We start from the raw sequence: 22,705 nt of genomic DNA, 5'->3' as shown, positions 1-22,705 counted from the left end.
CCAGGAAGAGAGCTCTCACCAGAAACTGATCCTGCCAGACCCCTGTCTGGGACTTTTAGCCTCCAGAACTGTGAGAAAACAAATTTCTGTTGCTTAAGCCACCCAGTCTACGGTATTTTGTTATGGCAGCCCAAACTGACTAGTTAGTAATTAGTAGCCCAAGCTGACTAATACAGACAGGAAGCTAAACTTAAGGACTGAAGATGGTTCTAGTATCAATATTTACCATGTACACGTTGGGGTATTAATGGAACAACCTCAACAAAAACATGTCAATTAATTCATTCAGGTAATTAAATGATAATGACTGAGTGACAAGGGAAGAGGGGGTACAGGGTATTCCGACCTTCATGGACTGATTAATAATATTTAGGCGTAGGAAAATATATACATGTACCATGTAGTAAATAACCATGCCAAATAAAGAGTGTGGCAAATACAGCCCATAGAAGTTTAAAAAGGTAAATGTGTTTTGCTTTGTTTGTTTGTTTGTTTTACCCTTTTTACATTCATTTGCTGCTTCATAAAATGCTATAGTATTAGAATAAATATAATGAATCCAAGAAATTCACCAAGTCTTGATAGAATTCTTAAATTATGTAGATGAAAGAGTTAATTCTTCCAAACCTTACAGATGAGATAATGATGAGTAGGTTTGTTACTCATAAAAGAAAAATACCAGCTTCGTTAAATCAATCAAGGTTATATAATAAGAGAATTTTTTTTTTAAGTGTACCATAAGTTCAAGTTAAGACTGCTCATTGGGAATGGCTTACATAATAATTAAGTAAGGAAAATATAATACATACTATGTAATGTACATCATTTAAGAAAAGAATGTTAATATATTTTGGGTTGCTATTTGATTATAGCTGCTGTTGAATACTTAGAATTTTCTAAAACAAAAATCATAACTGTATAAACAGAATATCAAAATTTTATGTGCTTATAACAAAAGCATACCTCTAAAATATATCACACTCTAAATTTAAGGACATTGCTGATATGATCAAAATCTATATTTTAGATAAAACGAATTTGCATGCTTACAGAAGTTCCTATAGTTATAAAAAGAAACAATTTTTGATTTTAAAAAATAACCATCTGTTAAATATGTTATAAAAGCAACTCCTACCTCCTGTACTCCTAACTGGTCTCCACATGGCCATCATTGCCGCTTTTGGACAAAGTCACCAAAATATTTTAAAACAAAAATCACATAAGGTTAATTCTTTGCCAGAAACTAGGCAATGGTCTCCCGTTGCATTTGGAATAAATGCAGACTCTATAAATGGCCTCTAAAACCTTCCACAGCCCTACATACTCCTCGAATCTCATCTCATACCATTGCACCCACACTCTCCACACTGTGCTAGACAGGCCTCTGTCCATTCCTCCAAAAGCCCCCGACTCTTTCCTGCCAAGATCGTCCCACATGTTTGTTCCCTCTGTTTATCCTCTCTCCTTGCTGGTTGACTGCCAGGCGTGGGCTTTCTCTAGTTGTGGCGAGCAGGGGCTACTCTTCGTTGCCGTGCGCGGGCTTCTCATTGCGGTGGCTTCTCTTGTTGCGGAGCACGGGCTCTAGGCGCTCGGGCTTCAGCAGTTGTGGCTCGTGGGCTCTAGAGCACAGGCTCAGTAGTTGTGGCGCACAGGCTTAGTTGCTCCACGGCATGTGGGATCTTCCTGGACCAGGGCTCGAACCCGTGTCGCCTGCATTGGCAGGCGGAGTCTTAACCACTGTGCCACCAGGGAAGCCCTACTGCCAGGCATCCTTCTAATCTCAACTTAATGTCACCTCCTTCACCATTCCTTTGAAGGCAGGTCTCCGCTGTGTTGCCGTTAAGCCTATGCTCAAGTGTTATCTACTCCAACCACCTTATTGAAAATTGCAACCTCCTGTCTCCCACTCCATAACCCTTCCTCTCTTTTTCTCCCTAACATTTATCATTTTCTAGGTCACCATAAAATTACTTCTTTTATATGTTTACTGTCTATTTCCCCCTCTAGAATATAAGCACCAAGAGAGCAGGGATTTTTGTCTGGTTCATTGCTGTATCCCCAGCACTTAGTGCAATACCTGGCACTTATAAGCTCTCAGTAGCTTCTTCATAGCCCTTGTTTGTGTGTTGACTTAGTGACTCATTAAAAGCCTATCTCCCTCTCTCTATGAGCACAGATTCCCATATCTATTTTGCTTATCACTGTATAACCCATGACTAGTGCAGGCCCTGGCATATAGTAGGCACTCAATAAAAAATTATTCTGTAAATAAATGGCTAAATATGTGAGAGGTTAGATGGCAAAGGTCCATGTCAATCCTTAATGTTTGTGACTCTCTGTTTAAAGATGGGGCAGATACTGTATTTACCAGTTGACCCAGGTCTACCTCAGGGTAGGTGTTAGAGCAATGAAAAAGAGGCTCATCGTCATCAGGGAGCTTACACATTCTAATCAGGGAGATAGACAGTACACAAGAAAAGAAGTAAATACAAGTATAAATTGATGGGTGAACCTGCATTTGATATGAAAGGCCACTCTAAGGAGGTAGCAACTGAGCTAAGACCTGAAAGCAGAGAAGGAGCCAGATATTTGAAAAGTTGAGAAAAGAACATTTCAGACAAAGGAGGCATCAAATATAAAGTCCCTGGGGTGAGAAACAGAAGGATCTGTTTCCCTGTAAAGTCCTGAGAGAGAAGTGAGAGATGAGCTGAGATGAGAGAGGCAGGCAAGGCCAGAGCCTCAGACCCTGGAAGACACCAGAAGTAGTCTTAATTTTATTCTAAAAGCAAAGGGAAACAAAAGTCTTTAGATAGAGGAATGGGTGATTTATTTGTAAAGGTCACCCTGACTGCTATGTGAAGGATAGATTTGAGACTCAAGTAGCTGCAGGGAAAATTTGAGATGGTGATGGTTTGAACTGGAATGTTGGTAGTGGAGATGGGAAGATAAACTGCTATCTAAGGCACCAAAACAGAAACATTTTCAATATAAATATATGTAGCTTAGCTACGTAATGTGCTTTCCTTAGTCAGTTCTTGGTTCTCATCTTACTTGGCCCATCAGCATGATTTGCCACAGTTGATTGATCATTCCTTCCTTCTTAAAACACTTTCTCTACTTGGCTTCCAGTACACCACACACTTACTGGTTTTCCTCTACCTCTTTAGCCGCTCCTTCTTAGTCTCTGCCAGTTTCTTCTTATCTTCCCAACTTGTCAATGTCGGAGGGTCCCAGGGTTAAGTCCTTGGACTCTCCTCTTCTCCATCTACGCTCACTCCCTTAGCTATTCCATCAAATGTCAAAGCTTAAATATTATCAATATGCTGATGAATCCTAGTGTACTTCTCCTCTGACCTCCAGACTCAAATGTCCAACTACCTACATAATAGCTCTGCCTGGATGGTGAATTACATCTCAATCTTAATATATCTAAAAACTAAACTCTTCATCTCCCTCACTTCTGCCCGAAACCTGTCCTTCCCACAGTCACAGTCCCACCCCAGGACCTTTACACTTGCCATTCTCTCTGTGTGGCCGACTCTTTCTACAGAAATCCTCATCACTTACTACCATAACATCTTCTCATCTTTCTCAAAGGTCACTTTTCCTGACTTTCCCTGACCATGCTCCCTGCCATGCCATTTTAAATTATAACACCCATCTGATATCCTCCTCTTCCTCCCTGCTCTAGTTTTCTCCCACTTACCTCCTTGTAAAATAATTTCCTTACATACTTGTTTAGTGGCTGTCTGTAGTCACAAAAATACATGCTCCATGAGGCTATGAATTTGTATATCTTTTAACTTAATGTTTTCCTAGTTCCTGGAATAGAACCTGATATTTAGGAGGTGCTCAATAAATATGTAGTTAAATGCATTAATGAATAATAAACATAAGTTAAAACTATTTCTTCATATTAAATACATGGATGAAAAATATAAGATGAAGCTATTGGCTATTCTGGTATTCTTTGCCACTTGTCTACATTTCTAGCTGTTCAGTTTGCAGTGTGTTTTGACTGGGAAAGAAAGATGGTAACACAAACAGGAAAGAACCTTAAAAACAGGTAGTCTGCAGTTCAAGATAATAACATGGTGATAGAATCCAAAAAAAGGCAAACGTGCAAAATGAGTCACAAAATCGAGAAAAAGTCACGGTGATCCTAGTAACAATATAAAAAGGAATAAAGTACAAATGTTCACGGAATGACATACTTCATGGCATCAAGAATTAACTTTTTCATGAACCTGAGCTACCTCAAAGTTATTCCTTTTCCTCCATATACAAAATTGTACCCACAACATGGAAAGTTGTGAAAACTGTGAGTGAGCCAAAAATTTATTGGCATGGATTAGCAATTAGAAGACACTCAGAAACAGAAATGGTGAGTTATGAAACATTTCTTTGTTGATTTTTATTCTGACCCGAGCAGGAAGCCAAGATACATTTACCAGCAATTAAGGATTGTAATAGCGATGAGTCTCCACTTCTTAAACTTTGTTTATATCTCCAGGGCCCTTTGGCCAGGTTCTGAGTCCGCAACACTGACCCAGCTCCGGGACCACCACCTGCATCCTCAAAAGCATCTCCTCCTTTGGCCCCGGGAGTTGCCCTTCTCCAGACAGCGCCCACCCCAGAGCCCTGCCTCTGCTTACCAACGCCGGTGGAACTCATGCTTCTGTTCCTCCGTTGTAGCTAAAGCCTTCTTTCTCTTCATAAAGCCTAGCAACTCCTGGATCTCCTTCTCACAGGAGGCCAGGAGTGGGTTTTTAGCGTCCAGCGGCCCATAAAACACTGCGAGGGGCAACAAGTCCTCGCGGCAGGTCGAGCGAGGCAGTGGGCTCAGAGAGCTCGCCTTTGACTCCAGGGGGAACTTCGAGATCGCAGTCGAGGTCGGGGGCGGGGTCGGCGGCGGTCCTGGCGGCGACACAGACATGGGAGACACGTTGGATGGAGAGGTCGAACAGGTGCCTTGCGCCGCCATGTTGACCAGACCCGGGCCTGACCAAGAGTGCGTGTACACGCGGTTGCCTGGCGACGGTCTCGTGGCAACCAGGCATCCCTCGCGCTCTCGGGAAAACACAGCGGCCCCTGGAGGGCAAAGGAAGAAAAAACCCGGTCCAGAAGCAATGTTGCTCCTGAGGTGCTTTTGCTCTCTGGCTCACCGCTGTATGAGATGAGAAAGGAGAGAAGGTTCTGGGCAGAGAGCGAATAGGAGTGCCAGAAACTTAGGATCACAAATCCAAACTATACTTTTTCCATTTCGACCACTTAATAATGATGATCATTAATATGTGCCAGGCATTGTTCTAAGCATTTGGAACATAATCTCATTTACTTCATTTAATCATCGTTATAGCTTTACAATTTAGGATATTATTAGTATCTCCATTTCACAGTTTAAGAAACCAGAGTTTAGGGAGGTTAGTCATTTGACCAAGGTCAGAGTAAACCGTAGGGTGAGGGACCAGGTCTCAGCCTTCTGACTCCAAAGCCTGTGCTCAAAATGAACAGGCTATATTGACCATCCCCCAAGACTAAGCTTAACAGTCGAATTGAAATTAGGGTAATATCTGACAGCAGTTTAAGAATGAAGTGCATGCAACTGATCCATTCTGGTCCCTCTTTTTGGACCCTGAGGTCTGTAACTGCGGATGATTTTGGTGTCTAGTAGTTACAATTACTCCATGTTTATTCATTTGTATTTCAGCTTTATCCTAATTATCACTATATTCTAAATTCATGAGCATTTTACTCAGCCTTAACCTTTGGACATTAATGTGTACTAATGCTTGAAGTGTTAACTCTCTAAAGACTTTTGCATTTTAAACAGGGATTTTAGGAGACTTTGCTTCTGAAGGGGAAACTATGGCCTCGAGGGAAATATTTGGGGGCAAGGGAAGTTCTTCTTTCCCTGCATTATGGGCAATAGTATGTTTATTTATATATTTAAAGTATGAGTTTCCAACCAGTACAGAACTTGCTTTCTTTATAAATTATGCAGTGCCAAAAATGATCTAAGAGAAGGATCAGAAATATTTGATGGCTTAGGAAAATAGGTCTTTAACACTGAAAACTGTTACTGGTTCTGTCAAACTTAAAAATAAATAAAGACAGTAACCATAACACCCTGTGAGCCCAATTTCCCATTTAAGATTAAGAAGCTTATTGCTCCACAGCCTGATTTCTTTCAGGTCTGACCTAATTTCTTGCAGACTCTGTGGACCTGTGCTAATTTGTGAGGCTGGCCTAATATGTCATGTGTACTATACTCTAATATTCTTTGAAGGCAAATGATGATGATTTTGCTTTTCAAGGCAGGTAATTATGGCCCAAGAACCTTCCTGGCAAGCAGCGAGGTGCTCTGACACCAGACTGAAAGGAATTCAATTCTCCAATCAGGATGTAGAAATCTTCTTTGATCAAGATTTTATCTTGTCTCTAAGTGAGCAGGAAAAATGTTAAGACTTTAAAGAATTTAGGCCTAAAGAAATAATTTATCCTTGGAGCATTTACAAAAAGTATTAATAGACCTTTTAAAAAAAATCAGCTTGGTAAATTCTTTCTCTTCTCATCTTCTCCTTGTTCTTACATAACAGATGTGTCCACTTCAGATCAAAAGCTGGTGTAATTTGCCACTGAGTACTATCTTTTATATTGATGAAAGTGAAGCTGCAGGATAAATGTAAATTAAAGTGGTCAGAGAGGAGGAAAGAAAATAAAAATAAAACAGATAAAGTGGATTTCTCCCCGCTTGATCTGGCTGCTCTCAGAAACAAGCTTTCATAGTGCAGACACATTTCAAAGTCACTGGTAAAAGAAAATGTGACTAATTAAATTCAAATACTTGAATTATGAAACATTGCGTCTTAGTCATTTCCCTCCTTGCACACACTAAAGTTAACAATGCATAACTTTCAGTAGTTTTTGAAAGCTTGTCTGCATATTTAAATGGGTGCTATACTCTGAATCATCATTGTGGTAAGATGGATATTTCCATTTTCTTCCATTTAAATTATATTTAAATCATTTTAAAAAACATTTTCGAGATGTTATCTTTCTTGTAATGAGATGCAGCTATTAGAATATCTTCTCTCTTTCCTTGTCACTTTGCTTTATTCTTTTTACTGTAGTGAAAGAATAGAGCTCTGCAACTGTCTGACAGGGCTAAATAATGTAAATAACTTCCTTATAAATAATGTAAATTGCTGTTTCCTTATAATTAGTGTCTTTGCAGGCTGCAAGGATCCTTTTTTCCCATTCAAGAGTCTTTATCATTTAAAGCTACTGTTAGAGAAAGACTAAATAAAGTTAATACTCTTTCTATTCCTAATTTAGTTGTTAATCATTTGGACTGTCCCAAAAATGTACATTTATATGGTATTTTTTTTTTAAAAAAGCACAAAGATCTCCCTTTCCTACCTCACTACCTAATATTTAGACTTTTTTAACTTCATGCTTTTGTTCAGTGGAATACAGCCATTTCTTTTCTCTTTTTCTTTTTTAAAAAGTCTTTACTTTTAAAAATTATTTATTACATATAGGTATGATCATACTAATAGTTTCTGTATTCAATTAGTTTTTTGGTCTTTTTGAAATATTGTTTCTTTTCATTATTTGCTTGGCTTTCTATGACAAAACACACTCTAATCTTGACCTCCCTGCCTATGATCCATGACCTTGTAAAAATCCCCTGCCCTTGGGTGTTAGCAGGACCTATGACTTTCTTCTAACCAGTACAGCCATTCCTTTAGTGTGTCACAAATGCATAGGTGAACCGCACATTCCCTGCAAGAAGCAGATGGCACATACGCAACTAACCCCGAAGAAGGCATGCTGTGAAATATGCTGTGATAAAGATCTTTTAAATGCTGTAAGAACCCCAAGAAGAAGCTTGGGATTTGAGAGAGAACAGAGGATTCTAGAGGCGGTGATGTTTTAGTCCTGAACCATAACCGTCCTTCATTAATAGAAAAATCCTTGCAATAGGGATTTGCCTATTTACTGTGATAACCTAGCACTGAAGACTGGCCACTGGCAGAGTATATAAATGAGTGAATGAAAAAAAAGTAAGATGAACATTTAGAAGGATATCCCACATCTCTACAAATGACCCAATTTTGTTCCTTTTTATGGCTGAGTAGTATTCCATTGTATATATGTACCACAGCTTCTTTATCCATTCCCCTATTGATGGACATTTAGGTTGTTTCCGTGTCCTGGCTATTGTAAATTGTGCTACTATGAACATTGGGGTGCATGTTTCTTTTTGAACTATGGTTTCTCTGGGTATATGCCAGTAGTGGGATTGACAGTCTCTAGAACTACATGGTAGTTCTAGAGACTGTCATACAGAGTGAAGTAGGTCAGAAAGAGAAAAACAAATATCATATATTAACACATATATGTAGAATCTGAAAAAATTTGTATAGACGATCTTATTTACAAAGCAGAAATAGAGACACAGATGTAGAGAACAAAGGTATGGATACCAAGGGGGAAGCGGGGGGTGCAATGAATTGGGAGATTGGGATTGATATATTTACGCCATTGATACTACGTATAAAATAGATAACTAATGAGAACATACTGTATAGCACAGGGAACTCTACTTAATGCACTGTGGTGACCTAAATGGGAAGGAAATCCAAAAAAGAGGGGATATATGTATATGTATAGCTGATTCATTTTGCTGTACAGTAGAAACTAACACAACATTGTAAAGCAACTATTCTCCAATAAAAATTAATTTAAAAAAATATATCAATAGCAGATTCAGACTAATAGAAAGACCAGATAAAGAGACTGTTTGGGTAAATTAAACAGGTTTAGTTATTACAGGCTACCAGTGGAAGTCAGTATGGTAAGGATATACAACAAAGACATTAGCAGCATTATCCAGGACAGATGGGAATATAAATTTCCAAAACCTAACATCCTCACCAGTGTTACACAATCCTGGATGGTAATATCCCTGCACCTTTTAAGCCTCTGATGCTTGAACAAATGTCTGCAGTTCCTCTGGAGTGCAGTATTGCTTCTAATTTAATACTTTGGTGCATGGACAGTTTCAGATACTTCCACTTGGCTCTTCCACCCACAACAGCTTTAATGCCACAGGTTAGGGACCCTGTGTTAGGGTTCTGCTAAATACTACATCTCCCCTTCAATCAAAGTTTCTGGGTTTGTGAACTGCCTGAGGTCTGGAAACTAGATGAGGAACCACAATTTTCCATTGCAGCAACTAATATCAGACTTTTGCTTACCATTTCTTGAGTTTTCTGATTATACATATCAAGCAGCACCTTTGTTGCCTGCTCATCCATCTAACTTGAGCCTGTAACACCATGATTCATTAGCTAACACCACATATCCCTATAGGTAAAGGTACCTTGGTTGTCACTCTAGCCTGGCTGTCCATTATGGTAATTACATCTCATGCTGGCCTTTGTTAACTGCTACCACCTGGCCTTTGCCATTCTGGAATTACATCATCCCCACGAATATTATGAAGCTAAATTTCATGGCAGAATCCCCCACTGTCAACCCTGGCCCACAGAAGACAGAAAACTTCCAAGCTTCTCCAGCAATGCTGGTGCTCACCTCATTGCTTCATTACTTACATCCTCGGTGGAGGTAATATCCTCTGGCCATCTCAGAGAACATAGCCAAGCAGTGGGTTCTTAGGACATACCTAATAAATCCATTCTAACATTCCTGTCTTTCTGGGCTTTCTGGCCCTTTCTTCAAAATCATATCAAGGAAGTTCTGCATCTTCACTTCATTTGATGTAGAACATTATCAGATCTGCACTTCCAGAAGCTACCTTGTTATGTTATTAGGAATCCTGAATCATGGCTGAGTACCCCCATGTTAATGAATTCTACCCTATCCAGCCTGTATTCTGTCCTCCTGGTCTAACATACCCAAGATACACTCCTACACATGTTCCCCCCCAGTTTCAGCTAATACCTGTTAGCCAGATCCTGCAATTCCTTTGGCATGTGGGCTGTTTCTTCCCAGAACAGAGCTTGTACTTTCCTGTCCAGGCTGTGCTGAAATGTGTTTGATTTTTAGCCAGGAGGTAATGAAGGGTGTTGGGGGCATATCTGGAGGAAAACAAGAATCATCTTGAAAGGCACCTTCTTCAGATTAAGTAATTGTATGTTCCTCCAGGCAAAAAAAGACTGTTTTTCTCTGGCAGGTGGTTAGAGGCTGTTTCTGCTACCCTGGAGGGTTCAGAGGAATTTAGGAGCTCAAAATTCTTAGGCTTGTCTACCTAAATATCTTCATTTCAGATCTCTGAGTCCCATTCTTTTCTTGGAATCTCTGCTACATAATCAGATTGTGGGCCCGATTTTCAGCAAAGTCTACCCAGCCATTACCCTGAGCTGCAATAAAAGCAATCTGACTTTCAGAGAATGTTTGCAGAACTTCCAATGCCTCAAAAGAAGCCACACCACAATCCCTTTAATTAATAATGCCCCATGCTGACTAAGCACAATAGCTATTTGATCTCCCCCTACCTTGCTGTCTACCTGCACCTCATCACAATTAAACCATGGGTGAAATCACTGCATGCCCACCCAACTTATCACCACAATTGGTTCCCTGTTGCTTTCAGACAGTAGGTGAGTCAACTCTAAAATCCAGTCCTGGGGGGGGGTCCACTTTTTATAGCTCACTCCTACTGTGTTAACCTGGGTTCTTTACACAACAGAGTTTGAGGCAAAACTTAAGTGCTCGTGCTTTGTTTGGTAGTGAGTCCCCTGAAGCAAGGAGGGGAAAAGGAAGTGAGACAGGGACTGTGGTGTTAATTTCATGTGTCCACTTGACCCGGCTAAGGGAAGCCCAGCTAGCTAGTAAAACATTATTTCTGGGTGTGTCTATGAGAGTGTTTCTGGAAAATATTAACATTAGAATCAGTAGACTGAGTAAAGAAGATCGCTCTCACCAGTGTAGGTGGGCATCAACCAGTGCATTGAAGGTCCAAATAGAACACAAAGGCAGAGGAAGGGCAAATTCTTTCTCTCTGCTTGAGCTGGGAAATCTCTTTTCCCCTGCCTTGGACATCACCACTCCTGGTTCTTGGGTCTTTGGACATGGACTGAATTACCGCTGGCTTTCCTGGTTCTCCAGTTTTCAGACAGCAGATCATGGGACTTCTCAGCCTCCATAATCACAAGAGTCAATTCCTTGTTTTATATATATTTATATATATATATATATATGGATGGATGTATCCCATTAGTTCTGTTTCTCTGGAGAACCCTAATATAGATACTGGTACTGAGACATGTTACTGCTGTATAAATAAAATGTGGAAGCCGCTTTGGAACTGGGTAATGAATAGAAGCTGGAAGTGTTTCAATGTGCATGCTAGAAAAAGCCTCCATTACCATGAATGGACTGTTAAGAGAAATTTTAGAGAGGACTCAGAAAGAAAAGAGGAGAGGCTGTAGAGAAAGCCTCAATCTTCTTAGAGAATAACTAAGTAATCCTGAGCAGGATTTTGGTAGAAATATGGATGGTAAAGGCCATTTTGATGAGGTCTCACTCAGATGGAAACGAGGAACATGTTATTGGACAATGGAGGAAAGGCCATTCTTGTTGTTATGAAAGTGGCAGAGAACTTGGCTGAATTGTGTTTGTATTCTAGTGTTTTGTGGAAGATGAAATTTGGGGATGATGAGATGAGTATTTAGCTGAAGCAATCTCTAATCAGAGTGCTGAAGGTGCAGCGTGGCTCCTCCTGACTGCTTATAGTACAACATGAAAAGAGAGAAATGACTGAGCAAAAAGGAAGCTTAAAGATTTCTCAGCCTGTTCACACTGTAAAAAATGAGGAACGATAGTTGGAAGAGAACGATAAGGATGTGGCCAAGAGATCATTTGATAAGAAGATTATTATGGATCAGCTGTCTCTACAGAAGCTAGGAGGTGTCGTTCAAAACAATGGAAGAATAACCACAAGGGCAATTCGGACATCATCAGGGCTGGCACTCCCATCAGAGACCCAGAGGGCAAGGGTCCAGAGACAGAGCAGTTTCACAGGAGGGCACAGGGTGTCCAGCACTGCATCACAACTTGGGCTCTTCAATTACCCCAGATGCACCTCTCCGGCAGGGCACTTGACCGTGCTCAGAACACTTACGTTAGCCTACAGTTGGGCAGAATCACCTAACATGAAGCCTATTTTTTAATAAAGTGTTGAGTATTTCATGTAATTTATTGAATACTGAACTGAAAGTGAAAATAGAATGGTAGTATGTGTACAGAATGGTTGTAAGTGTATCGGTTTTTTTACCCTCCTGATGGTGTGTGGCTGATTGGGAGCTGCTGCTTGCTGCCACTGCCCACGAGAGAGTATCAGACTACTATTATCACTAGCCTGGGAAAGATCAAAATTCAGCATTCAAAGAACAGTTTCTACTGAATGCGTATCACTTTTGTACCATCATAAAGTCAAAAAATGGTAAGTCAGGGACCATTTGTAGTAGATCTTTCTGTTTTGACATGAAAATATTTTTGACTTTTTTTTAATAAAAAAAGAAATTGTAGAATGATGTGAACAATATGTTAATGTTTATCTATATGAAAAAAAGTACCACAAAATGATACTATAATATTTGTATTTATATGTGTGTTTGTATATATTATAAGAGGGAGGAGAGAAAGACCAAAGAGTGAGAGAGGGGATGTGTTGAGAAGTTCTGAAAGAATCCTCAATAAATTGTTGACACTGGTTACGTCTGGGAGGAAACTGGAATTGGAAATGGGGATCAAATGAGATTTTAGACTTGACTGTATTTTTTTTTACTTTTTTTTAACACAGAAAAGACTGTCCTGTAGTACTTATGTAATGAAAGTTAATCTTAAAATGTAACAGTAAATGTAAAAATAAAACTTTTATTTTTTTGGTGTCCCTGGGTGGGCAAAGTAAAACTTAATAGTTTGCTATTGTTGGGATTATAAGGGTCTTTGTTCTGTGTTCTTTTTTGTATATTACAGTTTTTCTACGGTGAACATGTATTTCTTTCATTATAAAAAAAATCATACATTTTTTTTACTGAAAGCATGAAGATACATGCACATAACAATAATACATACAAACTAAAACTTCCGTATTCCTTAACTAGACAGAATTTCCACCAACTGCATCATTTTGGGGAGGTACATAGAAGCACATTCTTGGACTACATACTATTTGCTTTGTTTCCTGAATCTCAAAAAAGGCAGGAAAAGTTTTTGATTCATTTTGATTTAAGACCGAACTCCAACACTTAGGGTCTACATGGACCCCCCAAATGTCCTACCTCTCCTTGCCATTCCCCCCACCACCAAGTTTCTTCTTTATTTACCATGAATTCAAGCACTGTGACTCCTAGTTTACTACAGACAAGAAGTAAAGAGGAATATATTGACATAGCAATCCATAATGCTGGGTCTCCTAAGAAAAAGCTTAAGCAGGGTGGAGATTGGAAAAGCACTGAAAGGAGGCCTTTCCTGGGATCTTATCTGTCATGTAATATGCTGTTGAAAGAAAAAAAATTTATCTGACTTTCTGGATTGGTCATAAAACCTTGGTCTAATAGTTTCCAAACCTTTTTCTAGAATGCACAATAAGAAATACAAAGAGCATGATGGCCATACGTTTAATTTGGTTCTTGTCAGGAGGTTGATTAAATGCCTTTGGTTTTATCTGTCACCAGACTAGGATAAAAACTCAACCCTGCAAAGTCCCAAGGTTTTTGTACTTTTTCACTCTTCCTTGCTTGAAAACCAGCTGATTCTTTTCTGATCTCACATCTTTCTTGTGGTACCTTGGCAACTACAACCAACAGCAACCAACACATGCTTTTTGTTTCCCTTCACCTAAAGCCCCAAGTTTATTCATTATATTTTATGCTACCAAGTTGTTGCAGATGACAGTTTCACCAAATGTTTCATCACTAAATAACATGAGAAGTCATCTTTCTAGGCTCCAATAACAGTTTCCTTGCTGCCCACTCTCTGACTGTGTAGTCAGTGCTACACATTTTAAGTTTTTGTTGAAGCAGCACCCTAATTCCAGTACAAAACACTATGTCAGTCTCCTTAGACTAAATTATGGTAGAGTAGCAAATAATCCCGTATCTCCATGGCTTACAAAAACAAAATTTTATCCTTTGCTCACATTTGTGAATAATATAGTTCAGCCGAGTCTCTGCTCTACACGCTGTCTTCATTTTGGGACTAAGCCTGAAAGAGCAAGCCATATCTGGAACATTGCAAATCTCAGAGCAGAGGAGGAAAAATGTTGGAGGAACGATTCAATGGCTCTTAAACTTCTGCTCCAAATTGGCACCAATCCCTTTCCCTTACATTTCATTTTCAAAAGTAACTGAAATTGTCAAGGCCATTCTCAGTGGGGCCGGGAATTACAATCCCCCCCCACCCAGGAAGGAACAGGTAATATTTTGAATAATACAAGCTACCAGAGTACCTCAACTTTAACACAACCAAACAAAACACACATCTTTCTCCCAATCTACTCCTCTCCTGCTTTCTCTCACTAGTGGAGGCTCCAGATTTTTCATACTAGAAGAGGGTTGGTGTAGCAATTAGGTTAGAAGGAAGAGCTAGAAGACTAGTTTTAAAGCTGCATCTTTTTTTTAAAAATTTATTTATTTATTTATTTATTTATGGCTGTGTTGGGTCTTCGTTTCTGTGTGAGGGCTTTCTCTAGTTGTGGCAAGCGGGGGCCACTCTTCATCGTGGTACGCGGGCCTCTCACTATCGCGGCCTCTCTTGTTGCGGAGCACAGGCTCCAGACGCGCAGGCTCAGTAGTTCTGGCTCACGGGCCTAGTCGCTCTGCGGCATTTAGGATCTTCCCAGACCAGGGCTCGAACCCGTGTCCCCTGCATTGGCAGGCAGATTCTCAACCACTGCGCCACCAGGGAAGCCCTAAAGCTGCATATTCTAAGGAAGCACACAGTTTTATTTAAATTGCATGGTCATTTAAGTTGGCTTGATGGAGTTGATTGAAATTATGAATTGGCTAAAGTCCCCTCAACTTATGCTCTTGGTCATTCGATTGGATACCACCATTGCAGTTACCCAAACAAGAAACAATGGTATCTTTGAGTCCTCCTATCCCATCCAGTCCCAATTTGTAGGCCTGTGCTGTCCAATATGGCAGCCACTAACTACATGTGGATATCAAGCACTTGAATTGCAACTAGTCGGAACTGAAATGTACTATACACGTAAAATACGAAACAGATTTCCAAGACTCTGTTAAAAAAAAAAAAAAGAATATAAAACATCATTTTTATATTGATGACATTTTGAAATGACAATATTTTGGCTATATTGAGTTAACTAAAATTAATTCCACTTGTTTCTTTCTATCTTTTTAATATGCTGCTAGACAATTTAAAATGACATATATGTCCCTCATTTGTGTCTTGCATTATATTTATACTGGGCAGCACTCCTGCGGGCTGTCTTTTTCTCTTCATCTCCATGGTCCCAGCCTTAGCTCAGGCCTTCATCCTGTTTCAGTGAGGTTTCTGCAAAAGCCTCCACACTAGTCTTTCTGCCTCTATTCTGGCCTTTCTCCAACCCTGTTTACAAAATGGCCAGAATGATCTTTTAAACTGCAATCCAGTCATGCTAACTCAAATAGTTTGATATTGTTCCATGGGTCACCATTGCCTTAATTCCATACTTCCATATTTAAAACCTTTCCTGATGAGCCTGACCCCTAGTTTTCACCCCAGGGTGCTCCTAGCCCCTGAAATACACCAAGACTTTCCAAGGGTCTGGGCATGTCTGGTTTTAAGTGAGTCAATTTTCACATCCTCCACTTTCATATTTTGCACATATTTATGTGCTTCAAAGGCACCTGCAGTCTAAGTTCTCTTCCCTCTTCCCCTTTGTTGTTCTATTCTTCTTGACTAAGCGAAGGGATCTAGAATCTTAGTATCAGGCATTGATGGAACGATTAAGGAATTCCTTTAAGCAAGGTGCCAATACTGCCTCTCTACCTGTTATAAGATATATTGCTAATACAATAGTCATACCATGCTATAAATATATTTTAAAATATGTAAGAAAATATAGAATTTTTGGAAATTCTTTTAGGGAGCAAACAAGAAAGTTCAAAGACCACTATCTCATCTCTCATGACACCCTACCCATATCCCCACTATCACCACCTCTGTCTTCACCACACACACACACACACACACACACACACACACACACCCCTTCCCAGCTCCAGCTTTACTCAAGAGCTCAGCCTATCCAGCTAATCCGCCTGGGCTCCTCAGGCTATTCTCCCTCACCTTCTCACCCCAGCTAATCACTTGCTGCAATTCCTGCTTGTTTGATGGCATCATCAGAAAAGGTTACTTTTCAGTTTTGCTATGCAGAGGCTTTACCAATTTTATTCTGTTATGTGAGCTTTGACCTTCACTGCACTTTATGAGATGACCTTGAAGGAAGATGCAAGCAATTTCTATCTACTTAATTTTCATTATCATTGTAGTACTCTTTACCAAGACTTCTCTCCTTTCAGTAGAGAAAAAAAGTGGTTTTTTTCCTCCAAATTTACATGACTATTTTAAGTGTTGCTGAAAGAGTAGTTTCAAGCAGTTATTACTCAGGTGTCTTTTTTTTTTAAACAAAACACCAAGATTTAATGATTGAACTCATATAATAAATAAACACGTATGCATATCTTATACTGTTTAGTTGACAGCTGCTGCTTATTGTTGATTCCTTCATTGTGATTGTCATAGTGCTGTCATCAAATTCACTGTCAAGGTCACTGTGGAAATGGTCACAGGGAGTATAAGAGAGTGGTTAGGGTCATGGCCCCAGAGTCAGACTGCCTGGCTCAACCACCTATTAGTTGTGTTACCTTAGAAAATTCATTTAACTTCCCTGGGTATCAGTTTCTTCATCTGTAAAATGAAGATTACAAGAATAGTAACTCCTTTGTAGGGTTGTTGTAAGAGTTAAATGAATTAAAACTAGTAAAGTTCCTAGAATGTAAGTCACTGATTTTTTAAAATAATAATATTAAAGAGCAGTTGATAAAGTGACAAGCTCACTTTTTTTTTCAAAAGATTTGTTTGGAGGACTTGGCAAACTTACAGAGAAATCTTTCATTTCTGTTTATCCACTGTAGTACATTTTTAATTCTCATCTCGATAACAAACCCTCTTAAGAGTATCATGAGTGCAAAGCTAAAATCATCAGATTCTGTCACACAAACGAACTTTTTCAACTCTCTTGTTTTACACACACATGCACACACACATAGACCAAAGAAAGTGAGATTCTGCTGGTTTTGCTTGGGGTTAAGTGTGGAAAAATTTTTTAACCCCCAACTTCAAAAATCTTTTTCCCAAAAATCTTCAAGTAATTTAATTTCTTAAAACATGACTGGCAAACTTTTTCTGTTAAAGCCAGATGGTAAATATTTTAGGCGTTTCAGGCCATGGATCTCTGCTGCCACTACTCAGTTCTGCCACTGTAGCCCCAGGGCATCCATAAACAATAGTAAAAAAATGAGCATGTCTGTGTTCTAATAAAACTTTATTTACAAAACTAGGCAGCAGGCCAGATTTGGTCTTCAGGCCATGGTTTGCCAACTCTGTCTTAGATGTTACTCCATATTTACCTTGTAACTTTGATCATCTCTAGTATACAGTAACATACCCACAATGACAGGAGAAACTCAATTTGTGAAGCAATGAACTACAAAAAATGACATATGAAATACAGTATATAGGTACATATAAAGTTGAGGAAAAACAGATGAGATGCATCTGTGGGTGAGAAGCAGATGATACTTCAATTCTCTAAAGTGATTGTTCAGCAGGAAACACAGATGAAAACAAGCACAAGTTTTATTTTCTGCCTCAGAGTACTTGCCTATGTACATACATATCTTCATCTCAACTCTCAACCAGTCAAGGACATACACATCACTAGGGCAGTTTCTAAAACTCTGTGCCCCAAATAACATCATAAACCCACTGAAATAATGTATTCTTACTCCAAGGGCTCAGTGGTGAATCCTTCATCATGTTACCTAGAATTCCCCCTTTCATATGTCTATATTTCAAGAATAAACAGAAATTATGTGAATTGTTAAGAATGTTTTCCCAAGAATGTTTTCCCCAAATTTTCAGGCCCTTTGATCCACTGGTTCTACTTCCAAAGTTAATCAATTATATATCAATCTCTAGCTCCTTAACTATGATTCTATTAAACCATAAGCATCAATCACAATGGTCCTGAATAGGGCTGGAGTTGAATGAACTGAAAAGCAAAGCCAGAAACAGTGAAGAATTGATAGAACTTGATAGTGCGGCCAGGGATTTTTTTTTTTTTTTTTTTTTTGGTGTATTAATTGTTGTATCCCCAAGTGCTTAAAACAGTGCCTGACACTAAGTATTCACTCCACAAACATTTGTTTGTGTGAATAAATGAATGAATGGATGAACAAAAAAATAGGTGACAAGTATGGAAGGTAAAAGAAGATGTAAAATGAATCCAAGTTTTCAAGCCTGAGCAACAGAAAGAATCCTAATGATGTTAATATTCAAAATAAGGGCTATAAGAGATGACTTGAGGAGCCTGCAATACAACAGTGGATAACCAATGCACATGAACCTACTTTACTCCAAAAACCATCCCCCAGACACCCAGCAGTCTTGTTTGTACTATGTGATCTCACCACCAGTCACAGAAGATTGAACCAAGGATGAAGACTTGACCTAGCTAGACCAATCAGATTCTTTCTCCTGGAATCTGAAACTGAGATTCTGCTGGATGTAGTAGAGCTGCTTGTAAAGGTGGTCAAGTCTGCCAAGAGCTTGGAGAAGCAGAGAAAGTTGGTCTCGAGAGAGAGAAGCAAGATGTCTTAGAAAAGCAGAGGCAGAAGCTGGAGAGAGAGTTACGCCTATGTTAATGAGAGTTTTCTGGTCCTGACTGTATTCCCTCCCAGAGGTCCATCTGCCTTCATGTCATTGTTTCTGGATATCCTTATAATAAATTCACCTTTTGGGGAGAGAAGGGAAAGTAACCAGATTTATTTTCTGATGCTCTGAGCCCAGAATCATTGATTAGACAGGGAGGTAGATGGTTGATTCATTTTTGGATATGTTAAATCTGGGTTTTCTTTCCTTCTTCAGAAATATTTTTTACCTCATTTGCCCCAAGTGTTCCTACACTCTTCATTATGTCTTCAATAAATTACCAGGCCTTTTTCTTCCATCCTGTTAGGAGATACCTTACAACACAAGTGTATTTTTACTACCTTAACCTCAGAAAAGAAAGTATCCTTGTTTCCCAAATTTCTGAGCACCTTATTATGTCTATCCCTTTATAGAGAATAGTCCTGAAAGAAAGAAGACTTTCAAGAGGTGTATGATTATCAGAGACAAACACTATAGACAGAGGGTTTTTCTCTTGTGCACACGTCCTAAGGCATGATGTTATTCTCTTGGAATAAGAGAAAATGGGACAGAAGACATGTAGAGGAAATTTGAGCCACAGAATATTATACAAGCAGTGAAATGCATGTCATTTTCTAATCCCTTCCTGGCTTCAACACCTCTTCACAATACCTTGAGAAAGCCTGCAAATTGAAATCACCTCTTTGCAAATTGATTTCTTAATGTCACTAGGCTCCACACACTGTCAGCCCACGCTCTTTCAGTTGCTAAGTGCACTGGATTGTCACAGTATGTTCCAGAGGCTCTAGATTTCTCTCAAATGCAAAAGATGTGCTTCTAATTGGAAGAAAAGGCCTTGTCTTTCAAATACAATATTCTCTGGAAAAAAAAAAGTACCCATTAGATTTCAAACAGTTCAAATTGACTGATTTCCCCAAACATGGGAAAGCTTATAAGCTCTAAAATTTAATAATATCATTTTACAACTCGGAGCGTAAAGATGATTTTTAGATTAGTTTTGCATTTTTAGCTTCACTTCATTAGGAACAAAGATCATAAGATGCCACTAAATATTTATTCACAACATGCACTGATTACTGTGGAGGAGACACATTACAAGAGACTTTCATTTTTCTAAATCAATAATATGAACAAAATTTTAGGCGAAAGTTTAAGACTGATTTTAAAAGGGGAGGGGGAAGCTATGGCAAGAAATAAGAACATTTAAATTTAATGGGTATATATACATAAGTTTAACAAATATTTATTGAGGGAGACCACAGTAACAGAGTAGAGACTGATAAGATATAAAATGCAGTCCACAGGCCTAAAGAGTTTAGAGGCTAACAGAAGAGGCTGGTCATTCATTCATTCATTCATTCAAGTTTTTAATCAAGTATTTGCCATAAACAAGATGCTTGGCTGGGTACTAAATTTTAATGATTACATTGCAGCATTGGATCACTTCAACATATACCATCAAACTTAATCTTTAAGATTTTTATTATGTTACAAGGAATACATTTTTTTAAAAAGATCAAACCATACAGAAACAAATAGTGACTCTCCATAACTACCACCACTAGATGGGGTAACCAATATTACATTGTTGGGTATCTTTTCACACTTCTTAAAATAAGAATATAAATACACACAAATAGTTTTTTTTTAATGGTATTGTGCTATACACAGAGCCAGTACAGCATACTGCTTGAGAACATGGGCTTTAAATAATACCACCTCGACTCAAATCCCAGCTCTACCACATACTAAGCTACATTTGCAAGTTACCATGCATCTCAATTCCAAAATTGCCTAATCTTTAAAATAAGAATAATATTAGTAAATACCTCCTAGCATTGTTGTGAAAATTAATACTCAATCACTTAAAACATAATAATTCAATAAATGTTAGCTTTTATTATGCAACTTGTGTTATCTTTACCCAGGATTATATTGTGGACCTCCTTCCTCCAGCTCACTTTTTTTCAAAGACCGAAGAGTACCATGGAATAGATTTATCATAATTCATGTAATACATTCTCCTGCTATTATTCATACAGATTGCCCCCAATGTATTCACAAAGAATGCTGCAAATAATATCCTTATGCCTATACTTGAATATTTCTGAAGAGTAGATGCTTAGAAAAGGAATAGATGGATCAAAAGCGATACATATTTTAAAGTATATTTCAGATGCTTTTGAATTTCTCTTCTAAAATGTGTCAACTTATATCCCACCATAAAATATGAAGGTAACCTTTTCCCTGTATGGGGCGTGTGTGTGTGTGTGTGTGTGTGTGTGTGTGTGTGTTGGGTAGGCTGAAAATTGATTATGAAAAAAATTCTCCTATATTTATTTATGGTACTGTTACTATTTTGTGTTTCATGTTTGTGCTTTTAATAACCCAGAGTTTTGGGTATGCTATAAGGCAGAAATCTAACTTTATTTTTGTCCAAATGGGCAGCCAGTTGTTCCATTTACAACTAAGCAGTGTATCCATTCCCAACTTATTTGAGGGGACACTCTCATTATACACTTAATTTCCACGTATGCATAGTTCAGTTTCTACTCGCTACTTTTTTTCTGTTGATACACTTGTCTTTCCCTGACAGTACCACATTACTTTAGCTACTATAATGTTGTAGTATATTTTAATATCTGCTAACTTTATATGCTTTTTAAAAACTTATTGCTGGGAATTCCCTGGCGGTCCAGTGGTTAGGACTCGGCGCTTTCACTGCCGTGGGCCCGGGGTTAAATCCCTTGGTCAGGGAACTAAGGATCCACAGGCACATGGTGAGGCCAAAATAAATATAAAAATAAAATAAATAAAAAAATAAAAACTTATTCCATCCTCTTACTGTTGCAGATTATGACAGAGATAGCCAGCTGACCACCAAAAACTCATGCTCCTCCTTTCATAATGGTCAAAGCAAGGGTCAACGCTTTCAGGTCAAAGCACTGTTGCCAGAAAGAAGCTTCCTCATTGGGGACCACGTGTCTCAGTTCCCCTTCCACCTAACGAGGGTCATATGACTAGTTCTTGCCAGTGGAATGTGAGCAAATACATTCTGTGTCCTTTTCAGGTCAAAGTGATGGAGAAGCAGGTATGCCTCTGCGTTGTCATGGTCCCCATACAGGTACTCCAAGGACCTAACAGGAGGCCAGAGCCACAGAATGAAAGACTCCTGACTTCCAGTCAGCCTAGCCAGGAATTCTTGCATTAAGTGTGAGTGAGAAATAAATCCTTTATTCTATTAAGCCACTAAGGTTTGGGGATTTATCTATTACATTTGCTTCTATACAGATGGTGTATTGCAAATGGCATTTTAAAAATCCAGATAGGATTTTAATTCAGATCACGTTTTATTTACAGATTAGGTTGAGGACAGCTGACACCTTAATAATACTGAGTTTTCACGTCTAGGAGAAATATCACATCTTACATTTATTCTGGTCTTTTTTTGTAACCTTCGATAAAGCTTTGTTGTTTGCTTTATGTAGATCCTAAAGATTTCTTGCTAAGTTTATTCCTATATATTTTCATACTTTTATTGTACTGTGTCTGCAGTCCTTTCCCATTACATTTTCTATTTGATTATTGCTTGTACATAGACAGATTATTTACTTTTATAAGATGATCTTTTATCATCTTACAGAATCTTGTTTATGCCATTGGTTCATTGGTTTCATTTTTTGCATTATTTCTAGCAAATAATGACAGTGTTGCCTCTTCCTTCCTC

At 38.7% G+C, this 22,705-nt stretch overlaps 1 protein-coding gene across 1 annotated transcript in view; it reads right to left on the bottom strand.

The window, feature by feature from the left end:
- CFAP54 (cilia and flagella associated protein 54) overlaps window positions 1-14,633 on the bottom strand; it is a 311,831-nt gene extending 297,198 nt beyond the window's left edge. The window contains exon 1 of the mRNA XM_082349512.1: window positions 4,656-14,633. Coding sequence (XP_082205638.1) covers window positions 4,656-4,984 — 329 coding nt within the window. The 5' untranslated portion in view covers window positions 4,985-14,633. The remainder of the gene's footprint in view (window positions 1-4,655) is intronic.
- Window positions 14,634-22,705: the final 8,072 nt, after the last annotated feature.

The sequence above is a fragment of the Balaenoptera borealis genome, assembly GCF_965194805.1.
Source record: "Balaenoptera borealis genome assembly, chromosome: 13".
Classification (NCBI taxonomy): domain Eukaryota; kingdom Metazoa; phylum Chordata; class Mammalia; order Artiodactyla; family Balaenopteridae; genus Balaenoptera; species Balaenoptera borealis.
Note: the sequence above shows the minus strand (reverse complement) of the source record. Positions and strands in the feature narration are given on the sequence as shown.